Source organism: Bos taurus, chromosome 5 (genome assembly GCF_002263795.3).
Source record: "Bos taurus isolate L1 Dominette 01449 registration number 42190680 breed Hereford chromosome 5, ARS-UCD2.0, whole genome shotgun sequence".
NCBI lineage: Eukaryota > Metazoa > Chordata > Mammalia > Artiodactyla > Bovidae > Bos > Bos taurus.
Window position 1 is genome coordinate 28624452 of NC_037332.1, and position 23077 is coordinate 28647528.

At 39.8% G+C, this 23077-nt stretch overlaps 1 protein-coding gene across 5 annotated transcripts in view; it reads left to right on the forward strand.

The window, feature by feature from the left end:
• The window catches only part of TFCP2 (transcription factor CP2), a 53158-nt gene that overhangs the window by 13750 nt on the left and 16331 nt on the right, over nt 1-23077 (forward strand). For all 5 annotated transcript variants that reach the window (XM_005206280.5, XM_005206282.5, XM_005206279.5 and 2 more), the window contains exons 2-3: nt 22044-22195; nt 22755-22831. In XM_005206280.5, coding sequence (XP_005206337.1) covers nt 22044-22195; nt 22755-22831 — 229 coding nt within the window. The remainder of the gene's footprint in view (nt 1-22043; nt 22196-22754; nt 22832-23077) is intronic.

The window sequence follows — 23077 nt, forward strand, 5'->3', positions numbered from 1 at the left end:
TTTCAAAGGCAAGTTCAGTTCAGTTGCTCAGGTGTGTCTGACTCTTTGCGACCCCGTGAACTACAGCACGCCAGGCCTCCCTGTCCATCACCAACTCCCGGAGTTTACTCAAACTCACGTCCATTGAGTCGGTGATGCCATCCAACCATTTCATCCTCTGTCATCCCCTTCTCTTCCCTCCTTCAATCTTTCCCAGCATCAGGGTCTTTTCAAATGACTCAGCTTTTTGCATCAGGTGGCCAAAGTATTGGAGTTTCAGCTTCAACATCAGTCCTTCCAATGAAAACCCAGGACTGATCTCCTTTAGGATGGACTGGTTGGATCTCCTTGCAGTCCAAGGGACTCTCAAGAGTCTTCTCCAACACCACAGTTCAAAAGCATCAATTCTTTGGTGCTCAGCTTTCTTCACAGTCCAACTCTCACATCCATACACGACCACTGGAAAAACCATAGCCTTGACTAGACGGACCTTTGTTGGCAAAGTAATGTCTCTGCTTTTTATATGCTATCTAGGTTGGTCATAACTTTCCTTCCAAGGAGCAAGCGTCTTCAAATTTCATGGCTGCAGTCACCATCTGCAGTGATTTTGGAGCCCCAAAAAATAAAGTCAGCCACTGTTTCCCCATCTATTTGCCATGAAGTGATGGGACTGGATGCCATGATCTTAGTTTTCTGAATGTTTAGCTTTAAGCCAACTTTTTCACTCTCCTGTTTCACTTTCATCAAGAGGCTCTTTAGTTCTTTACTTTCTGCCATAAGGGTGGTGTCATCTGCATATCTGAGGTTATTGATATTATCTGAGGCCACTGTTTCTCTCCATTGACACTAATTTTTGTTCTTTTTTGTTGTGCTGCTTTTCCAGTACTGTTTACTTTCACTTTTTCCCCCTTCAGCTGTCTTCTGAATCTTCATCTCTTTGTTTTAAGAGTTGATCCCGCTCCTTTCCTTTCCCCTTCATTCTGAGTCTCTTATGATGGACAGTGTATTTCAATGAAATCCCTCTATTTGTCACAAAATTTATCCACTACTTTTTAAAAAATGACCTCACTGTAAAAATACAAAGAAATGACTGAGCATGTTTATCTTCAAGTTCGGGATACTCTTGCCTCTGGGAGTTGACTGAGGGATATAACTGAGGAATAATCAGAGGGCTTTAACTATAAATACTCTATTTCTGAAGCTAAGTGGTGTATACACAGGTATTGGTTGTACTTTTTTTTTTTTAACCTTTTTATATGTCTGAAGTACTGCATAATTGGGGGGGGGGGGGAAGTCTCTACTGCATAATCCGTTGCTGGCTAACTTTCCACATCTTTTAAAATTGTCCTATCCCATTTGTTGGTTTTGTTCCTAAAGGTCTGTAGATGTTTCTTTTCTTGCCCTCTTATAATTCTAATGGAAGTTGACCTACAACCCAATAATGTTGCCATTCCTCACTTATCCCACTTGTTGCATTCCTTTTCTTTCTTCCACCTCCTCTTATCTCCTGCCTTTATCTACCTTGTTGGCAGTAGTTTCCAACTGTAGCCAGAGGTTGACTCCTACTGTGCATCATCGGGCTAGAATCTGGGAGAAAAATTCATTTTGGACTTTTTTTTTTTTAATCTTTATTGAATTTGTTACAATATTGTTTCTGTTTTATATTTTGGTTTTTTGATGTTGAGGTATGTGGGATCTTAGTGCCCTGACCAGAGATGAACCTGCATCCTTTGTAGTGGAAGGCAAAGTCTTAACCACTGACCACCAGGGAAGTCCCCTTTTGGGACTTTTAAAAGTTATTTTTAAAAATAATTTTATTTATTTAATTTTAATTTTGGCTGCTCTGGTTGGTGCAGCAGGCTTTCTCTGGTTGTAGCTAGCGGTGGCTACTCTGCGTTGCGGTGCGCCGACTTCTCACTGTGGTGGCTTCTTTTGCTGTGGAGCACGGACTCGAGGAGAGCGGGCTTCAGTAGTTGCAGCATGTGGGCAGTTACCCCGCAGCATGTGGAATCTGCCCAGACCAGGGATCAAACCCGTGTCCCCTGTGTTGGCAGGTGGATCTTAACCACTGGACCACCAGGGAAATCCTCACTTGGGACTTTGGATACACAAATTGGTGTTCTGACTTTCCTTTCATCACTAGTCTTTATAGTAATTTAAAATATATTTTGATCATCATCTTTTGTCTTTATTTGTATAGCTGGTATCGTCTCCCAATTTATGGCTTGTAATTTCATTTTATGTGTCACTGGTTCCAAAGTTTTTAATTTGGTGTATTATAGTTTATCAATCCTTTCCTTTATGGTGTATGATTTTAATGTCTAAGAAATTCTTCCCTAGTCTAAGGCCATGGAGTTATTGGTTTTTTCTGGCTGTGCTGGGTCTTCGTTGCTACGTGAACTTTTCTCTAGTTTTGGAAAGCAGTGGCTACTCTGGTTGCAGTGCACGGGCTTCTCATTGGCTGGGCTTCTCTTATTGTGGAGCACACTCTCTTGGGGATGCGGGCTTTAGTAGTTGCAGTTCCATGGCTTGAAAGCACAGGCTCAGTAGTTGAGGCACATGAGCTTAATTGTCCCAAGGCATGTGGGATCTTCCTGGACCAGGAATCAAACCCGTCTCCTGAACTGGCAGGCAGATTCTCTACCACTGAGCCATAGTGTTATTCTTTTTTATTGTCTTCTAAACGTTTTACATTTTTGCTTTTTACACTTAAACCTTTAATCCATTTAGATAATTTTTTTTTTTTTTGCCACACCATGTGGCTTGCAGGATCTTAGTTCCCCAACCAGGGATTGAACGCAGGCCATAATAGTGAAAATGCCAACTCCTAACCACTGCACTGCCAGGGACCTCCCAGAATTGGTTTTTTAAAAATTGAATTTTGTATTGGGTGTTGATTCAATTTCATTTTTTCCCATGTAGATATCCAATTTTTCCAACAATTATTAAAAAGTTCATCCTTTCTTCACTGATCAGTGATACCAGCTCTGTCATAAAGTAGATTTTTGTATATGTGGAGTCAGTTAATGGGTTCTGTATTCTGTTAGGTTAATTTGTCCATCTGAAGCAACACCATGCTATCTTAATGACTAAAGCTTTGAAATAATATTTGATATCTGACAGGGTAAATCTCTTTTATGTTTTTTCTTCTTAAGGAGTATCTTGGCTATTCTTGGTTTTGCTAATTGATACAAATTTTAGAATCAGTTTGTCAAGTTGAATCTGTTGGGATATTGACTGGGATTGAATCTGTAGATCAGTTTGGGAAAAATTGACATCTTTGAAATATTCAGTCTTTCAGTCCTTGAACATGCTGTAACTCTCTGTTTAGGTCTTGAAGATTGCATAAATTTGAGATGTTTCTACTTTCATTACTGGTTTAGACTTTCATTATTTTTACCCAGACTGTTGCCTTAGCTTTGAACTGATCTCCCTATCTTTTTTTTTTTTTTTTGCGCCATGCTGCGTGGCATGCAGGATCTTAGTTACCCAACCAGGGAGCAAACCTAAGCCACTTGTAGCAGAAGCTCGGAGTCTTAACCACTGGACCTCCAGGGAAGTCCTCCTGATCTCCTTATTTCTAGTCTCTTTTTACCAAGAGACAGTCTACCACAGTGAGATCTGGAACTAGATTTAGGAGTTTGAATTCTGGGTCTCTCAGGATTGGACAAGTTACTTAACCTCTGTTGCTATGATTTAAAATAAAAATAATAATAATAATAGTACCTACCTCATGAGGTTCTTATGAACATTAAAAGAATTAATACATATAAAATAATTAAGACAATGTTAGACAAGCAGTAAATGCTCAATAAATGCTAACTTATTGCTTTGATTTAAATTCTAGTGTCTAACTTCAGAGCCTGTCTTCTTACTTCTTGTACTCTACTGAAGAGAAGATGAACGTAAGATACGTTTTACAGAGAAAAATTCATAGGACTTGTTAATGGGCATGAAGATAAGGGAGAAAGTATCAATCTAGGATGCCTTCAAGTGTTCTAGTTTGAGCATTTTGATGAATCATTTGCCATCTGGGACAAGGAGGAATAGAGGGTGGAGTGGTAGGGTGGGAAGGTTTGGAGGAAGATCGAAAGTTTGCATTTGGACCTGGTTCATTTGATATCCCAGAGAGACATCAAAGAGGCAATATTAGATACGTATTTAAATATGGGATCTGGAGTTCAAAACAGAAGTCTGGACCTAGGTGTGTTCGGGAGTCATCAGATTACTGTGATATTTAAATATATGGGAATTAAAGAGATCATCTGGGAGTGTAGAAAGAAAAGAGCCAAAATCACATCCTGAAGTTTTATGGAGGAAGAGGGGTTGCTACAAGGCAGTTGAGGAGGCATTGCTGGTGAGGTAGGAAGAAAATTAGGAGAGGATTTAGGAGGCCAGAGAGGAGAGTAGCTACTATAGGAGTTAGAGCTCTGTTGAAATGCTGCTGAAAGTTGAAGTAAAATGAGCCCAGAGAAGTGACAATTGAGTTTGGCTACATGGAAGTCATTGGTGGCCACGACAATCACTTTTTATTAGGAGTGAAAGCGTAACTGTCGTTGTTTGAGGAAAGAATCAGAGATGAGAAAATGGACACAATATATATAGATAATTTTAGTTGTGAAAGGTACTGAGAAGTGTAGTAGTAGTTGAAGGGCGATGTGGGTAAATTTTTTTTTATGAATGAGAGCTAGTCAAACATGAATATATGGAACAGTCTTATGGACTCTGTGGGAGAGGGAGAGGGTGGGAAGATTTGGGAGAATGGCATTGAAACATGTAAAATATCATGTATGAAATGAGATGCCAGTCCAGGTTCAATGCACGATACTGGATGCTTGGGCTAGTGCACTGGGACGACCCAGAGGGATGGTATGGGGAAGAAGGAGGGAGGAGGGTTCAGGATGGGGAGCACATGTAAACCTGTGATGGATTCATTTTGATATTTGCAAAACTAATACAATTATGTAAAGTTTAAAAAAAAAATAAAATTAAAAAAAAAACATGAATATATGCTAATGGTTATAATCCAATAAAAGGCGATTGATGGTACATGCATGGGGACAGTCAAGGGAATAACGTTTTTAGGAATTAAGAATACATGGATTCTAACTCCATGGGTAAGGATTAGCCTTTCCCAGTGGAAAGAATTTTGCCTTCATTGTATCAGGAGGAAAAAAGATGGTTTCAAGAGTAAGTAGGTTTGTAGGTTTGGTTGTTAAAGATGCTTAGAAATATTGCATGAAAGATTTAATTAGTAAAATTGTGTGTGGAGAGGCAATTGTAAGTAACATGGAAATACTCAGAAACTCTTTGCAGGAGTATAGATAGCCAAGTGCTCGATAGATTTTTTTTTTAATTTGTATGTATTTATCGGCTGTACTGGGTCTTCGTTGTTGTGCGGGCTTTTCTCTAGTTGCCGAGAGTGGGCACTGCTCTCTGGTCGCAGTGCACGGGCTTCTCATTCCCGTGGCTGCTTCTCTTGTTGCCGAGCACAGGCCCCAGGACACACGGGCTTTAGTGGTTGCGGCTCGAGGGCTCGGTAGTTGCAGTTCCAGAGCTCTAGAGCACAGACTCGATAGTTGTGGTTTAGTTTACTCTGCAGCATGAGGGATCTTCCTGGACCTGGGATCAAACCTGTGTCTTCTGCATTGGCAGCAGGATTCTTACTGCTGAGCCACCAGGGAAGCCTGTCAATAGAGATTTGATAATAAGTGATAGAAGCATTTTCTGGACTATTCATCCACAAGTATAACCCAGTTGTGTTTGCTGAGTAGCCTGGATTTTCTAATGGGATTATTACTCTTCCTATTATTATTGTTGTGGGACTCATTTAAACAATATTTATTGAGTACCTACTATGGCCAGGCCTTGTTAACACTAGGGTGACAAAACAAATGAGGTCTTTGCACTCTTGGAGCTTGCATTCTTATGGGAGGAGTAGTAAATAGGTAGGTATATAGTAGGTAAATAGATAGGTAGACAGACAGACAAGGTAGTGTCTTGATGAAAATGCATAGAATCTAGGTAGAGTGACAGGAATGTTTCTCTGTAGACGTGACATTATAGCAGAGATCTGAATGGTGCAAAACAATCTGGAAGTTTGGTTTGTGGACAGAGGAATCAACTGTTGCAAAAGCCCTGAGTCCTTTTAGTGAAATCAGTTCATTGATACTATCATTCTGTTAGTAGGACTTGCACAAATAGCCATGTGTAGAGAGCTGGTGTGCATCACCTTAAGAAATATCTTTGGAGCACTGAATAGGAGCTCTTGATTACATTTTCCTCAGGACTGTTTTAAACAAATGCAACTTTATGCCAGGCATTGAGTAATAATAAAGAAGGATAAAACTTGGATAAAATTTGTTTACTGTTTCTTTGTTGCCTGAAATGGTGCCAGGCCTAAAATGCTCACAAAATATTGAAAGAATGGATGAATAGACTTAGATTTATATTTGCTATTTTCTAGCCATTTAACCATGGGCAAATGTTTTTAACATTTCAAATTACTTGATCAGTTTCTTCCACTGGCAAATAAGGAGAGGGACACAGTTGCTCCTTGTGTGGATTAAATGCTAATTGACATGTAAAAAATCAGTGGTGGTAGTGGAGTTAGAGCAAGGGAAAGGAGCTTTATTTTGTCAGCTGGAATTGTTAGAAGAGGGAGAAGAGAGATGAGAAGTATAATGAGAGATGAAACTGAACAAGTAAGCTGGATCCAGTTTGGAAGGGCCTTGAGTGTCCTGTTGAGGAGCTAGTGTTTTATCAACATTTCAGTGGGAAGCCTCTGAAGCATTGTAAACAGAGTAGTGACATTTTAGATCTACATTTTTAAAGGTTACTCTTGACTGTAGATTGGGGGATAATGATAAAAAGCTAGGTATCGTTCCTGAAAAGGATTGAGGCTTAGTGAACTGGGTGTCTTCTGCATATCCTTAGAACTGCAATTTAATTCTCTCTCTATCCATAGTGTGTATCCATCTATCTACATACCTACCTATCTACTGTCTGTCTATAAAAGAAAGGGAGCAAAAGCAGTTCTGCCTTGATTGCATCATCAGGCCTAACTTGGGACATTTCCAGGGAATATGTGGCCCTTTTAGTAGAAAAGACCTTCATCAAAGGTGTGGTCTGAAGGAGAAGGCAGAAATTTTTCATAAGCCTTGCCACTGTAAGCATAAAGGGGAGAGAGGTAGCTAAAGTCTTTTGGCCATTTCGTAGGATAAGTATTCTGATACTTTTAGGATTTCCCCAAAAGTTATTAGTGGTTAAAGTGTTAACAAACAGGAAAATGTCTGTCTTTCACCGCAGAGAGGAATGGGGGACTAGCTAGGCTTGGTAGTGGGAACGGAATGGGCAAGGAATAAGAACCCCAGAAGTGGTGAGTGATGCTTGCTAATGAAAAGGGAGGGAAGTCTAACTACAAACAAACAAAGAAAATCAAAAGAACTGGGAGACATTTGGGACCTGAAAAGAAGCTTTGAAGTTTGGCAATATAAGGGGCTCAGTGTGGTTTCCCTTAGTCACAGGAAAACAAACAAAAATGTCTTCACAGATAGGTCATAATGTAATGCTAGATATCAGATCTTTGAGTACTGAAAGTGGAGCTCTGTTTTTTATGTCAAAACTGCCAGATTCTCTGGAATATATAACCCATGGTTGTCATTCATCTTCTAAATGGGAAGAGTCAGTGATTTCAGAAATTTAATAAAAGAGCCTGGTACTAATGATGCCACAGGTGATGTTTTCAATTAGCAGTGTTTTAATGAGATTTGTAGGCTGTAAGAGCTAATCCTGTAATGTAGGAAAAAAACTGAGAAAGCAGGGCTATATCTGGCAAATCTCCTGAGGTAGGGCTTTGCTGATTCTGATTTCTTTGATTAAACTTTTAATATCTTACAAGCTCCCTGGAAGTAAATTTGATTCTGATATTGGTCAGATTCTTTTCAGCTTCTAAAAATAAGTAAAGCTTCTAGACAGATTTTGAAATAAAAAGTTTTTAGTGACCAAGTTAAAGGAAGATAACACATTGCTTATAGAAGGAAATAAGTGGTAACTGGCAAATTATTCAGCAAAGTAGAAATGAGGGAAATTCAAAGATTTGGAGGGAGAAAAGAAATTAGCTTCATTTGGGGGGAAACTTTGAGATGTACTTGATAAATGACAACAATTCAAACCTCTGATCTCTCCTAACTGTGCTGAAGAATGGTTTATTCCCAGAAGCAATTCTTAAAGGGCTTAAAGAAACTTAAGCCCAGTACTGAGATCTGGGAAAAAAGTTCTAGAAACACTATTCCTAAGGAAAGACTGTTGGATGATCAGCCTCTCTTTCACAGACAGCATCAGCATAAAATCCACTTGTGGTGGATTTATCTAGCTCACTTCTGTTTTGAGGTCAGTCAACAGTCTCTGTTCCAGGTTTGAAGTTCAGATTTGAAGTTCCAGAGGCGTAGAGTTAAGCTACTGAGGGCAGAGTTGTATATAGAACACCTACTGTAAACGTACTAGGCCCTTTTGAGTTACATAATCTTTATTTTTAAATAATTCATTTATGCTTCCTCAAGTATTAGTCATACTTTAAGGGCAATGAACTGGAATGTAGAAAAACAGTAGGTGTTTGTAGAATAGTAAGATTTGTTGATGTGCAGAAAGAGAAATTTAGATGATAATGATGCTTTTTGCTCTAAGAGAATCTTATCTATACCGTGTTTATTACTATCTCTTCCACCTGAAAGAGGGCCCAGAACATAGTAGGTGCTCAAAGACTAGTGAAAGTTGCTCAGTTGTGTCCTACTTTTTGTGACCCCATGGACTATACAGTCCGTGGGATTCTCCTGGCCAGAATACAGGAGTGAGTAGCCTTTCCCTTCTCCAGGGGATCTTCTCAACCCAGGGATCAAACCAAGGTCTCCCGCATTGCAGGCAGATTCTTTACCAGCTGAGTCAAAGACTATTGGATGAATAAATGAAGGGGAAAAAAAAGTTTTAAAGAAATTTACTAATTCAGTGTCAAGGTGAGTGGTTTCTCTCCAGTAGTGGTGATGGAGTTGCACAGGTCTGAACAGACTCCCTCACCCTTAGTGCTGATGTTTCAAGATGGCTTGCTGAGGTCCTCTGTAAAGTCGAGTCTTGGTGCAGAAAGTTGGTCATGCTAGATGACACTGAGATCAAACCCTTTACTTTGGCTTAGACTGGGCACTAAGTAGTTAAACTCACCAAACTCTCCCCACCAGTTCAGATTTAGCTGGCGTGGGATAGGGCCTGGAAGGGAGTTTTAAAAGCTCCCCAGGAGATTCTTAATATTCAGCTAAGGTTGAGAGCTAGTGATGTTCATATGCCTTCCGTACAGACCTTTGATTTAGTAATGCAGTCTACAAATGTGACAGAAGATGACTTGAAAACTATCTTATATTTCCAATATTTTTTTCTGACTTACAAAGCAAGATTTGGACTACAATTTTTAAGATATCTTCAGTGTGAATATGTTGGCTGTTAGATTTAGCAGCATCCTTAGTTGCTTTATATGGGAGAGTTATGTATTATCTGAGTTAAAAAATGAGAGAGAGTGAAAGAGCCAAAAGTGACCCAATAAGGATGAGTTGAAAGAAGAATGATTTTTCTGTTGAGTACGATCTGTTTACTCTCTGTGGGTATTTGTTTAAACAAATTTAATTTAATTTGTTTATTAAAGTAGATAATATAGTATTTTTGGTTTACTCCCAAGCAGTTAGACGAGAGTTGTTTTTTAAATAGAGCTATTCTAAGAAAGGTTGATTTAATATCTTCCTGTATATAAACACCACTACTATTAAGTTTTATTGTAAAGAATTCTTTAGAAACATTGGAACAAGGGCATTTTCCTTTCTTTATCTTATTGGCTTAACAAAAGAAAAAAGAAAGTGAAAGTGAAGTCGCTCAGTCGTGTCCAACTCTTTGCGACCCTGGGGACTGCAGCCCACCAGGCTCCTCTGTCCATGGGATTCTCCAGGCAAGAATACTGGAGTGGGTTGCCATTTCCTTCTCCAGGGGATCTTCCCGATCTTGCAGGCAGACGCAGGCAGATGCTTTAACCTCTGAGCCACCAGATTTCTCATGGATCTGAGGATTGATTGTGCAGATCTGCCTCGTGTGGTGTCAGCTGAGGTTCTGTGGTCATGTAGGGGCCTGGGCTGGAACATCACAGTCTAATGCTAGGTTCTTCGGGACCCTGGGATGGCTGCATTAGCACCACCACTACCACATCCTACATCCCCACCCCTACACCCTGCCCCATAGCCTCAGGGTCTCTCTCTCCACTAGCCACTCCCTGTGATCTCTCCAGCAGGATGGTGGTGATGGTTTAGTCATTAAGTTGTGTCCGACTCTTGCGACCCAGTGGACTATAGCCAGCCAGGTACCTCTGTCCGTTGGATTCTCCAGGCAAGAATACTGGAGTAGGTTGCCATTTCCTCTTCCAGGGGATCTTCCTGACCCAGGAATTGAACCTGGGTCTCCTGCATTGGAGGTAGATTCTTTACTCACTGAGCTACAAGGGAAGTCCAGCAGGGTAGGCAGACTTCTTATATAGACCAAGTATAACCAATAAATAAAAGCAGGGAAGGCAGACTTCTGATTTATTTATTGATTGTGCTAGGTCTACCTTGCTGCGGGCTTTCTTTAGTCGTGGTGAATGGGGGCCACTCTCCGTTGTCATAAACGGGCTTCTGTGTGGCAGCACGGGCTCTCGGGCAGGTGTGCTCAGTAGTTGAGGCTCCAGGGCTCTAGAGCACGGGCTCCGTAGTTGTGGCACGTGGGCTTATTAATAGTTGTTCCATGGCGTGTGGAATTCCTGGACCAGGGATTGAACCTGTGTCTCCTCCATTGGCAGGCGGATTCTTACCCACTGTACCACCAGGGAAATCTGGTAGACTTCTTACCTGGCGATTCAGGGTTCCCCACAGTAGAAAAATGAAAGCTGACAGTCTTAAAGATTGGCTCCTAAGCCAGAGCTGGCACACAGCTATTTCCTATACGTTGCCTGCTGCTGCTGCTGCTGCTGTCGCTTCAGTCGTGTCCAACTCTGTGCGACCCCATAGACGGCAGCCCATCAGTCTCCCCCGTCCCTGGGATTCTCCAGGCAAGAATACTGGAGTGGGTTGCCATTTCCTTCTCCAATGCATGAAAGTGAAAAGTGAAAGTGAAGTCGCTCAGTCGTGTCCGACTCTTCTCGACCCCATGGACTGCAGCCTACCAGGCTCCTCCATCCATGGGATTTTCCAGGCAAGAGTACTGGAGTGGGGTGCCATTGCCTTCTCCGATATATTGCCTATGTTAGAGCAAATTACTAGCTCGGATTCAAGGTGTAAGGAAGCCATTGAAGGGTGTGAATACCAGGAGATACCCATCATCAGAGACCATTTCAGGAGATTAGTTACTAAAGGGACATTTAGCAGCCTAATTAAGAGATCTCATGCAATTTTACTGGTTTATAAAACTTATTGGAAAAGACTTTTAAAATTAAAAATTGTAAAATTAAAAATTAAATTAAAGAATTGGAAAAGACTCTGATGCTGGGAGGGATTGGGGGCAGGAGGAGAAGGGGACAACAGAGGATGAGATGGCTGGATGGCATCACTGACTTGATGGACGTGAGTCTCAGTGAACTCTGGGAGTTGGTGATGGACAGGGAGGCCTGGCGTGCTGTGATTCATGGAGTCGCAAAGAGTTGGACACGACTGAGCAACTGATCTGATCTGATAAAAGTTAAGGCTATACTTGGGTTATTTAGATTTTACTTATTTTCATTTTTTTCACCACACTGTTTCAGGAATTGCCTTGTTACAGTTAGATAAGAACTGTCTAGCCACTGTTTAGCTAAAAGTGAGATATAAATGAAAAGAGCTTAGTAAGTTGTAGACTGATTAGGGGAAAGTGAGTACAGAATGGGGAATAATGTCAAATTTTATATTAGAAAAATTAATAGTTTTCCAGCAAATTTGGAAAACTCAGCAGTGGCCATGGCACTGGAAGAGGTCAGTTTTCATTCCAATCCCAAAGAAAGTTCAAATTACTGTACAATTGCACTTATTTCACATGCTAGCAAGATTTAGCTCAAAATCCTTCAAGTTAGGCTTCAGCAGTACTTGAACTGAGAACTTCCAAATGTACAAGCTGGATTTAGAAAAGGTAGAGGAACCAGAGATCAAATTGCCAACATCTACTGGATCATAGAAAAAGCAAAGCAATTCCAAAAAAAAATCTGCTTCTGCTTCATTGACTACGCTGAAGATTTTGACTGTGTGGATCACAACAAACTGTGGAATATTCTTGAAGAGATGGGAATGCCAGACCACCTTACCTGCCTCCTGAGAAACCTGTATGCAGGACTAGAAGTAATGTTAGAACTGGACATGGAACAACAGACTGGTTCAAAATTGGGAAAGGAGTATTACTCGTCAAGGTTGTATGTTGTCATCCTGTGTATTTAACTTATTTGCAGAGTACATCATACAAAATGCTGGGCTGGATGACTCACAAGCTGGAATCAATGTTGCCAGGGGAAATATCAACAACCTCAGATAAGCAGATACCACTTTAATGGCAGAAAGTGCAGAGGAACTAAGCCTCTTGATGAAGGTGAAAGAGGAGAGTGAAAAAGCTGGTTTAAAACTCAACATTGAAAAAACTAAGATCATGGCATCCGGTCCTGTCACTTCATGGCAAAGAGGTGGGAAAAATGGAAACTGTAAGAGTTCATTTTCCTGGGCTCCAAAATCACTGCAGATGGTGACTGCAGTCAGGCAAATTGAAAGGCCCTTCCTCCTGAGCTTCCCTGGTGGCTCAGATGGTAAAGAATCTGCCTGTAGTGTGGGAGACCCAGGTTTGATCCTTGGGTCGGGAAGATCCCCTGGAGAAGGGAATGGCAGCCCACTCCAGTATGCTTGCCTGGAAAATCCCATGGACAGATGAGCCTGGCAGGCTACAGTCCATGGGGTCACAAAGACTTGGACACGACTGAGCAACTAACACTTTCGTTTTCTCTTTCTTCCTGGGAAGAAAAGCGATGACAAACCTAGATAGCATATTAAAAAGCAGAGATATCACTTTATCGAGAAAGGTCCATATAGTCAAAACTATAGTTTTTCCATTAGTGATGTATGGATGTGAGAGTTGTACCATAAACAAGGCTGAGTGCTGAAGAATTGCTGCTTTTGAACTGTGGTGCTGGAGGACTCTTGAGAGTCCCTTGGACTGCAAGGAGATCAAATCAGTCAGTCCTAAAGGAAGTCAGTCTTGAATATTCATTGGAAGGACTGATGCTAAAGCTGAAGCTCCAATACTTTGGCCACCTGATGTGAAGAACCAGCTCATTGGAAAAGACCCTGATTATGGGAAAGATTGAGGGCAAGAGGAGAGAGGAGGCAACAGAGGATGAGATGGTTGGATGGCATGGACATGAGTTTGTGCAAACTCAGGGAGATAGTGAAGGACAAGGAAGCCTGGCATGCTGTAGTTCATGGGGTGGCAAAGAATTGAACATGACTTAACGTCTGTACAACAGCAAAAGAGATACCATTTATTGACTGCTCTTGGGCTTCCCAGGTGGCACTAGTGGTAAAGAGCCCACCTGTCAATGCAAGAGACAAAAGAGAAATATGTTTGACCCCTGGGTCGGGAAGATCCCCCAGAGGAGGGCATGGCAACCCACTCCAGTTTGCTTGCCTGGAGAATCCCATGGACAGAGGAGCCTGGCGGGCTACACTCCACAGGGTTGCAGAGTCAGACTGAAGCGACTTAGCACTGAAACATAAAAGTCCAAAAGAAAGAAAAATATAGGAAAGAAGAAAAATTATTTTATTTTAAAAGTTGATATGTAGTTTTTAGTACTTAGAATAGTCTGTCTGACACTGCTGCTGCTAAGTCGCTTCAGTCGTGTCCGACTCTGCGACCCCATAGGCGGCAGCCCACCAGGCTCCCCGTCCCTGGGATTCTCCAGGCAAGAACACTGGAGTGGGTTGCCATTTCCTTCTCCAATGCATGAAAGTGAAAAGTGAAAGTGAAGTTGCTCAGTCGTGTCTGACTCTAGCGACCCCATGGACTGCAGCCTACCAGGCTCCTCTGTCCATGGGATTTTCCAGGAAGAGTACAGGAGTGAGGTGCCATTGACACTAGTAGATACTTAATAAACATTTGAATGAATGACTGAAGTTTTCTTTTTAAAGAGGGAGTTATCAATACTTCAGGAAACATGTTCTACTTGCTAGCTAGTTCATACATAGTTTAGCAGTAGAAGAGTGTGTTCCAAGTAGAATTCATTAGAATCATCTTTGGCCAAAAGAAACTGTAGATTTTGTTTAAGAACTGAAACTCTTTTTATGTCTTTTATGAAGAATATAATTTTTAGGAATCATCTATGTTAGGGAAAACTATACTGATGAGTTTTTGGATTTGCTATAAAGAAAATTTAGCGTGCCTTGATGGTATCTCTTTATTATGGTTTGTGTAGTACTTGTTTTGTCATGGCAAGTACACAGAGGTAAAAATGAAAAATACGCAAAGGTAAAAATGGGAAATTGTAAAAATATGTAGGATGGTTTATAAGCCAGTTGGTCTAGCCAGTATACAGGCTTTATAGTTATTTGGTCATTGCTTTCTGTAGCAGATGATACAGAGTAATATGCTTTGGACTCTAATAGCAGTGAACTTGTGATATTTCTTCTTCTAGAGGGCACTATATGCTGTATAGCCTTTTCTAATAACACATAGCCTTTCTAGGCCTAACCCAATCAGCTTCTAAAACTTGAGCAGGCTCAAGACATTTCATCCTTTTAGAATAATAAAACCATTTAATTGATCTTGTGATTTATCTTTGATTGGCTTAATTTGATGTTTAAAATCAGGCCAACTCTGAACTGATCAGTCCTAAACTGATCATTGAATCTCTTGGTAGACCTAACAAGATTTCTTTGCTTCAAACATCATTGCCTTGACTTACTCTTCAAACAACATGATGTTAGATCCCCTCATTTATTCTCATCTATTTCCTTAGATTTTTAAAGTCTTTTTAAAGTTCCACATTCAGAGCTAAGCACAGTTTTCAAGTGTAGGCAGTTTGCATAGAGCAGAAGGCCATTTCCCTCCTCAGCCTTTACTTTTAATGAAACATGATTATCAGCATTTTGGGCAGCCATAGCACATTTTGTCTCACTGAAATAGATTTTTTTAAGTCCTAGTCTTTCTCACATATACTGGGCCATTTTGTTGATGTTAATTCTAAGTGCATGACTTTATATTTATCCTTATTCAAGTTTATCCTGTTAGATTTAGCCTTCTATTCCAGCCACTTAGGATTACTTTAAAAGTTGATTTTATCATATATGATATTGCTTTCCCATCACAGATTCCTGTCTTTTGCATATTTGATCGTCATCCAAGTCATTTCTTTATAAAAACTGTTGCAGAGGACAGGTTTCCCTGAGGTCCTGTGGAGTATCACTAAACCTTCTTCCAGACTTACTCTCACTGTAGGTGCAGTTTGCATATAGTAGTTATCTTAACCACTTAACTTACAGAATTCATATTTTTCACCTTCAACAAAGATCTCAAGAGAGACTATTTTATACATTGCTGAAATCCAGAAATATTTATGTTTATAGCATTCCTTTGTCCAACCACATTTGAAAAGGAAACTGAGATAGTTTGGTTATGGTTTCTAGCGATCCTTGATGCTTTGCCTGAATACTCATAAACTTTTAACTGGCTTCCCTGGTGGCTCAGTGGCAAACAATCCTACTTGCAGTGCAGGAGACGCAGGTTCAATTCCTGAGTTTGAAAGATCTCATGGACAAGGAAATGGTAACCCACTCCAGTATTCTTGCCAGGCAAATCTCATGGATAGAGGAGCCTGGCAGGCTGCAGTCCCTGGGGTCTCGAAGAGTCAGACACGACTGAACAGTTGGGCATTCTTTTAATAACTGTTTCTGTAGGCTTGCCTTGGATTTCATATCAGATCACTGTGGTGTAAGTGTGGTGTATACTCTCTTTTCATGTTGAAAATTGCTACTACAGACATAAAAAGCTAATGTGATGTTTGGCATTATCAGAACCAGGAGATTTGTCTGAGTTTACATACTGAGTGTCACCTACAGATCTCATCTTCTCATTCTCTAATTTTCCTGGTATACAGTTTCATCCAGGTATATTATTTCATTCCTGGCACTTTTTGATAGTCTCCTTATGTATTGTGATCCATTAATCCCATACTTGGTCTTCTTTTTCTATTCTTAAGGTGGTGTTTCTTTACAGAAAAGATAGAAGAAAAACCAGGGATCGAGATGTTCTCCTGTCTCTTTTTTATATTAATTATGTGTCATATACAACAAAAAGTGGACCTCTGCTTTCCCTTACCTTTTTCTGCAGGTCTCAGCAGTCTGTGAACTCAAGCTTGTTCCTTTTATATATTGTTGCCACTTTTTAAAAAATAGTTTTTCCCTTTTATATATATATTTTTTTTCTTGTGCATGTCCTTCTAATTCTGTGTTGATTGGTGAGCTTTCCACCCACTCTGTGTAGATACTGCCCTTCTTCTTCCCCTCCATCTCAGATAGCGTGGGATTGGCAGATTTCATTTTTGAGGACTTTTTTTTCATCTCAGACCATGAGCTTGGATCCCGTCTTCTTCACTGTTTGAACCCTGCTCTTAACTGTGTTCCTTATTCTTCTTCCAGCTTACCTGGCTTGGTTGCTTTCATTTGAGGCTCCCAGCACTTCCTCTTTTGCAATCCGTTTCTCTTTCTTGGTCAACTTAGATTCAGAATTATAGTTCTTATCTCTTCTGCTGTCTGGATGATAAACAACTAGCCAGGCAGGTTTTTTTGTTGTTGTTGTTGTTTTTACCACATATGCTACTTTTTAGTTGAAAAATTTTCACCAGTTGTTCAGGTAGCAAACATCTTTTATCACTTGTGACAGAGGGCTCTTACAAGAAAGTTAGCTGATTTCACCATTACTCAGTAGTTAGGGCATCTCACTGGCTTCATAGTAAAACTTTCAGGGCCATCTCTCCTTGCAAGGTGTCCTCCCTTATCTGCCCTTCCATCCTTCCCATACATCCAAGGAAATCATTCTGCTGTCCTCTCCTCTTTAAAAGTGTCATAGCCAGTTATTTTGGAGAAGGCAATGGCACCCCACTCCAGTACTCTTGCCTGGAAAATCCCATAGATGGAGGAGCCTGGTGGGCTGCAGTCTTTGGGGTCGCTGAGAGTCAGACACGGCTGAGAGACTTCACTTTCACTTTTCACTTTCATGCATTGGAGAAGGAAATGGCAACCCACTCCAGTGTTCTTGCCTGGAGAATCCCAGGGACGGGGGAGCCTGGTGGGCTGACATCTATGGGGTCACACAGAGTCGGACACGACTAAAGCGACTTAGCAGCAGCAGCAGCCAGTTATTTACTGGATACTTTTTTCCTTTTTATTTATTTATTTATTTTTACTTTTTTTCTTTTGAAGCTGACCTCAGGGTGTATAGTCTTTTCAGTTCTTGTCCTTTCATGCTGTAACTAACATAGGAATACTGGCATGTTTTCTTTCATATTTTCTTTTCATCATGATGGAGTCTAAAGTATTATAAATAGGGAAGTTAGCCGTTCATGGCATCTTATTGTCCCAAGTTAGTTTCTAATTTCCTTAGTTGCTATGGACACCTTTCTGTTTACCTTTCTTACCCAAGGTAGAGCTCACCAAACCTCTTCCTCTCTTTGCTCCAGGCTCTCTAGAAGAGGGTTCAGGAACTGGCAGGGCTGAGGGAGAAGGTTAAACTGTAGGTGTGCACTAGTAGAGACCATTCGGAGGCTGCCTTATCTCAAAAGGGTAATTTATACTTCAGGGGACCATGAAGCAGCTCTTCATGGAATCCCAGTTACAAACAGGAAAGATCATACCTGATACTGTTTCTGTTCCTCAGTGACTTCCAATCAGATGCTTTCTGCTAGGCCTCTACACTCAGGGGTGGTTTTTTACTTAGTGGCACACATTTTTAACATGCAATCAACTTTAGCAAGTAAGGTTTCTGTATCCTTACATTTAATCAGCGATACTATGAAATGTTGAGAATTCAAAAATGATCAGAATATATTAGGACTGGAATATTCTGGAGAATGCAGGCAAATAAACAAAGATATAAATCATGTCAACAAGTATTTCAACACACCAAGGAGAAGTTATTCCCTTTAAACAGCTCATGTTTCATTGGAATGAATTAAGTATATGAGGCAGAGAAGACAATAAAATGCTAAATTGGTAACAACCACTTAGAGTTCACTAGAGTTGGTTTTCCAAAGCTGCACTCAGTCAGAGAAGGAACAGACTTCTGTATTTCAAAATTGTTTCCTGCTGAATTGTTATTGTTGTGGGATAAGTGGGGGCCTAGAGCTGTGTTTATCAGTGACCTTTAGCCTTCACTTCTAAGAATGTGGAGCTGAATGGATTCTTGCTCCCACAGCAGAGTAAAAGCAGCTCAGTGTGGCAAGAACATGAGTGATTGTATTCAAGGATTTTAGATTTAAAAATCTCTAATGAGAGAGTATTTGGTTTGGCTGTACTGTTTTGAGTTGATTTTAGGGGTAGCAGTTTTCGAATTCTAGCCTCATTGACAGCCCTTTGCTTAGTCACGAGGGGCTAATGTGTAATGTATAATGTGTAATGCCGCATTATACTGAGAAGACTAGAAACTATTGTTACATATTAACCTTACTAGGCACTGATAACTTGAGAGGAACAAAACAACACAACCACCCTATGTTCATAGTTTTTCAGCTGTTGCTATGTTGCAAAATCTGATTGGCCTTGATTCTTGGTAATCATCAGTCATCTTTCAAGAAATCATCAGGTATGATGCATTTGGGGATGATAAGGCAGCTAAGTTTTCTGAAGACTGACGTCATGTTTCTTAATTTTGCTTTATTTTCCATACTGTTTGCTGTGGGAGCTTCCTCATTTTCCCGAGAAGAAGAACTGGGACAGAGTACTTTTCTAGAAACCCCAGTGCTTCTACGTTTTATATTATCATCTCAAGGGTACCATAGTACATCTCACCTGACAAATTAATATGGACAGAAAGGATTCCTTGCCTTCTCCACCCTTAACACCATGGCGTGAACAAGGCACACACACCTCCAGACCAGAGGAAAAGCAAAGCACACTTTGTTTTTCTTGCCTTTGAAATTATTTTTAGCTGTAAGAAACCTGTGTTTCATGAATACTGGTTTGCATCTCGGCTTCCTGGATTCAACTCATAATGCATATAGCCTTGCTAAACATTAGATGTCAGTTGAAAGAGAAATTTCCTTCTTTTCTAACCCTCCCTTTTCTTCTTTAGCATTTGTACCATCAAATTTCTATTATACTATGTGTATTCTTGGATCTTGCTTGTTTTATATTCCAGTAAGACTTATGATGTTTATGTGATTTGCATGATTATAGTCATTTTTCTATAAATGATTATTTTTGCCTGAATGTAATAATTTTATAATCTAATGTTTGGGAATAATGGAGGCTGCTGAGGGATATAGGTACACATAAGGAATTGCCTTTTCATCTGTGCTTAGTAAAGTTGATATTGATCTCTTTTTTATAATATAAGCATAATATTTAAATTATAGGTAAAAGTTTGAGTGTATTTCATTTTGAATGTGGAGAATGTTGATAAGTCACTGCATCCCTGACCTCTAACCTTTTAGTTTCAAGGGTTTACATTATGTGTCTTTTACCTTTCTTTTATATGTGCAAGTACACTGTGGCCTATACATATTTTTCTATTAAGAAAACTTTATTATAGAAAATTTCAAACATATATTAAGAAAATAATGATTTTGTACATATCTTCTTGTACACATCCCCCAGCTTTAAATATTTCGTATTATGACTCTTTTATAGATTCTTTACTACCAGCACCACCTGGGAAGCCCCTACCATTTCATCCTCTACTTACTCTTTTTTTTTTTTTTTAGTAAAATTTATATATGTTAAAATGAATTTCAGCTGTACTTTACAACTATGTAATCCATATACCGAACATAACATAGAACACTTTTATAGTCTAGAAAGTTCACTGGTATACCTTCACAGTTGATCCCTACCCTGGTAGGAAGTCACTGTACTTTTAAATTTTGCTTGTTTTAAAACATCATATATCATCCATTATATTGATATATTCTTTTTTCTGATTTCTTTGGTTGAATATCGCATCTGTGAGATTGAACCATGTTGTTGAATTCCTTGTTTTGCTGAGTAGTATTATATGAGTATACTGCAGTTTGTATTAATATATCCATTTTCTTAGTTATGAACATTTGGATTCCTTCCAGATTTTGCTTGTATGCTATGGATATCTATGTGTAAGTCTTTGGCTGTTCTTATACTTTCATTTCTCTTGAATAAATACCTATGGGTAGAATTGCTGGATCAAGGGGCCAATGCATGTTTACTCTTGTAAGAGACTGCCTACCATTTTTCTAAAGTGGTTTCATCATTTTACATTCCTACTGGCAAAGGATGAGAGTTCTAGTTGCTCCACATCCTTGCCAATACTTGGGTTCTCCTTCCTCTTCATTTTAGCTGTTCTAGTGAGTGTATGTACATAGTCTTTAAATTAAAATACATTTTATTTTGAGAATTTTGTGGCATGTCTTGAGATAATAGAAAATGTTCTTTAATTTGATTCAGCTCTTAAAATCCTTTTAAAGTTTGATCTGTACTGAATGCTGATCACAACAGTTGATCTCCAGGGCCCAGGATATTGTTTCTCACTAACCATGGCTAGAGGTTCTAAGGGAAAATTATTGGTAATCTTTTACACCCATTTTAGCCCCTTATTATTTCCGAAATACTTTCTTGTATGTTTATTCTTGACAGCAGATGTGGTTCCCATTTTATAGATGAAGCGATGAACACTCAAAAGAACTTGCCTAAGATTTGCCCAAGGGTTTTAGAGACTGAAACCCAGGACTTCTAACTTGGTCCCTTACTGTTTAGGACATCAGAAGGAGTTCAGTTCAGTTCAGTCACGTCCAACTCTTTGCCACCCCGTGAATCGCAGCACGCCAGGCCTCCTTGTCCATCACCAACTCCCAGAGTCTACCCAAACTCATGTCCATCGAGTCGGTGATGCCATCCAGCCATCTCATCCTCTGTCGTCCCCTTCTCCTCCTGCCCCCAATCCCTCCCAGTATCAGGGTCTTTTCCGATGAGTCAGCTCTTCACATGAGGTGGCCAAAGTATTGGAGTTTCAGCTTCAATATCAGTCCTTCCAGTGAACACCCAGAACTGATCTCCTTTAGGATGGACTGGTTGGATCTTCTTGCAGTCCAAGGGACTCTCAAGAGTCTTCTCCAACACCACAGTTCAAAAGCATCAATTCTTCGGCGCTCAGCTTTCTTCACAGTCCAACTCTCACATCCATACATGACCACTGGAAAAACCATAGCCTTGACTAGACGGACCTTTGTTGGCAAAGTAAAGGAGTAACATACTAGAATTCATCAGATATGTGTGTTTGCATATAAGAAGCTTTTTCTTGGAGGAGTTTGCTGGTAGGGATATCTCCATGTTAGTTGTATTCCATGGAGTGTGAGCTGACCTTGAAATATGTACTGGTCATTGATTTGTGCTTTTCATTTGGTTTCTTGGAATTTTGATTCTTGTTTAAATCCTTACAGTAGATGAGCTGATGTGCTTATAAAAATACTGTAGTTTGCCTTTCTGAGAACAAATACATCACTGAGAGTTCTAAATTGACATTTTGGAACCCTGCATACAGTTTTCAGAGCCGTTTTAGGAACCCCTGTCTGTGATTTCTAGAAACGCTCTTTGGACACTTAAGTGATTTTTAGCAGTGAATGTCTGTCACTGCCCACATTGTTGGGGTCAGAGGGATATCCCAGCAGGTCACCTGAGCTGGATGGTTAGAAAGAAACTTCACGGTGAGTAATGTTTATGGTTTTTGAAAGCAAACTGCAGTTAAAGGTTTCAGTATAAATCTGCTTTTACACCATTGTCAGATGTTAAAGTAAGGCATTTGTTTTATTTTAGTGATGTCCTTGCACTGCCCATTTTTAAGCAAGAAGAATCAAGTTTGCCTCCAGATAATGAGAATAAAATCCTCCCTTTTCAATATGTGCTTTGTGCTGCCACCTCTCCAGCAGTGAAACTCCATGATGAAACTCTGACGTATCTCAATCAAGGTTAGATGTGGTCTTACTCATTAGTATTATTCATAGACCTACTGGATTTGTGATATTTAATTAGGTACACTTATGTGTAAAAAACTATACCTTTCTAGTGTGACCTATGAAAGTCAAAAACTTACTTTAGAAATTTGAGTTTCAGTGTTGTATTTGATAAATATTCCTGGTTTCCTTCTTCTACCTGCCCATGTTTGGTTCTAACCTTCCCTTTTCTAATCCCTGTTCCCTGAACATCTGTTTGTTACTGTCTGAGAAGTCTTACTGTATCCAGCTCTTCTATTTACCAGTTGTGTGACCTTGGACAAGTTGATTAGACTCTACATTTCAGTTTCCTTATATGTGAAACTGAAATTGATAATACCTTAGAGAGTTGTATCAATTAAGTGATATAATTTATGAAAAACATTTAGCATTGTGCTTAGCATATAGTAAAGGATTATAGTTATTACTAATAATGTTACACTCTTGTGTATTCAGACAACTGAATTTTATTCTTTTTGAATCTTGGGAAGTTAACCTATGATAAATATAATATATAGTTACTTTTTCCTTCTAGGACAGTCTTATGAAATCCGAATGCTAGACAATAGGAAACTTGGAGAACTTCCAGAAATTAATGGCAAATTGGTGAAGGTAAAAGAAAACAAGTACTGACCCTTTTTGGATTAATATTTTTTCTTTCCTAAGGGGCTTGGTGGTAATCTCTCACCTACTATAGTTTGTTGGCAGAGTGGTAAACTGCTGTGTTATTTCTTAGGGGCCAGAATGAACCCACCTATTCACCTGGATTTTTCAGAGCTGCCGAAAGAGAAAACTTAGCATACCAGGCCTGGAGAGTCTCATGACTCAGTGACGTTCTTTTTGGGTGGAATAAAGTAG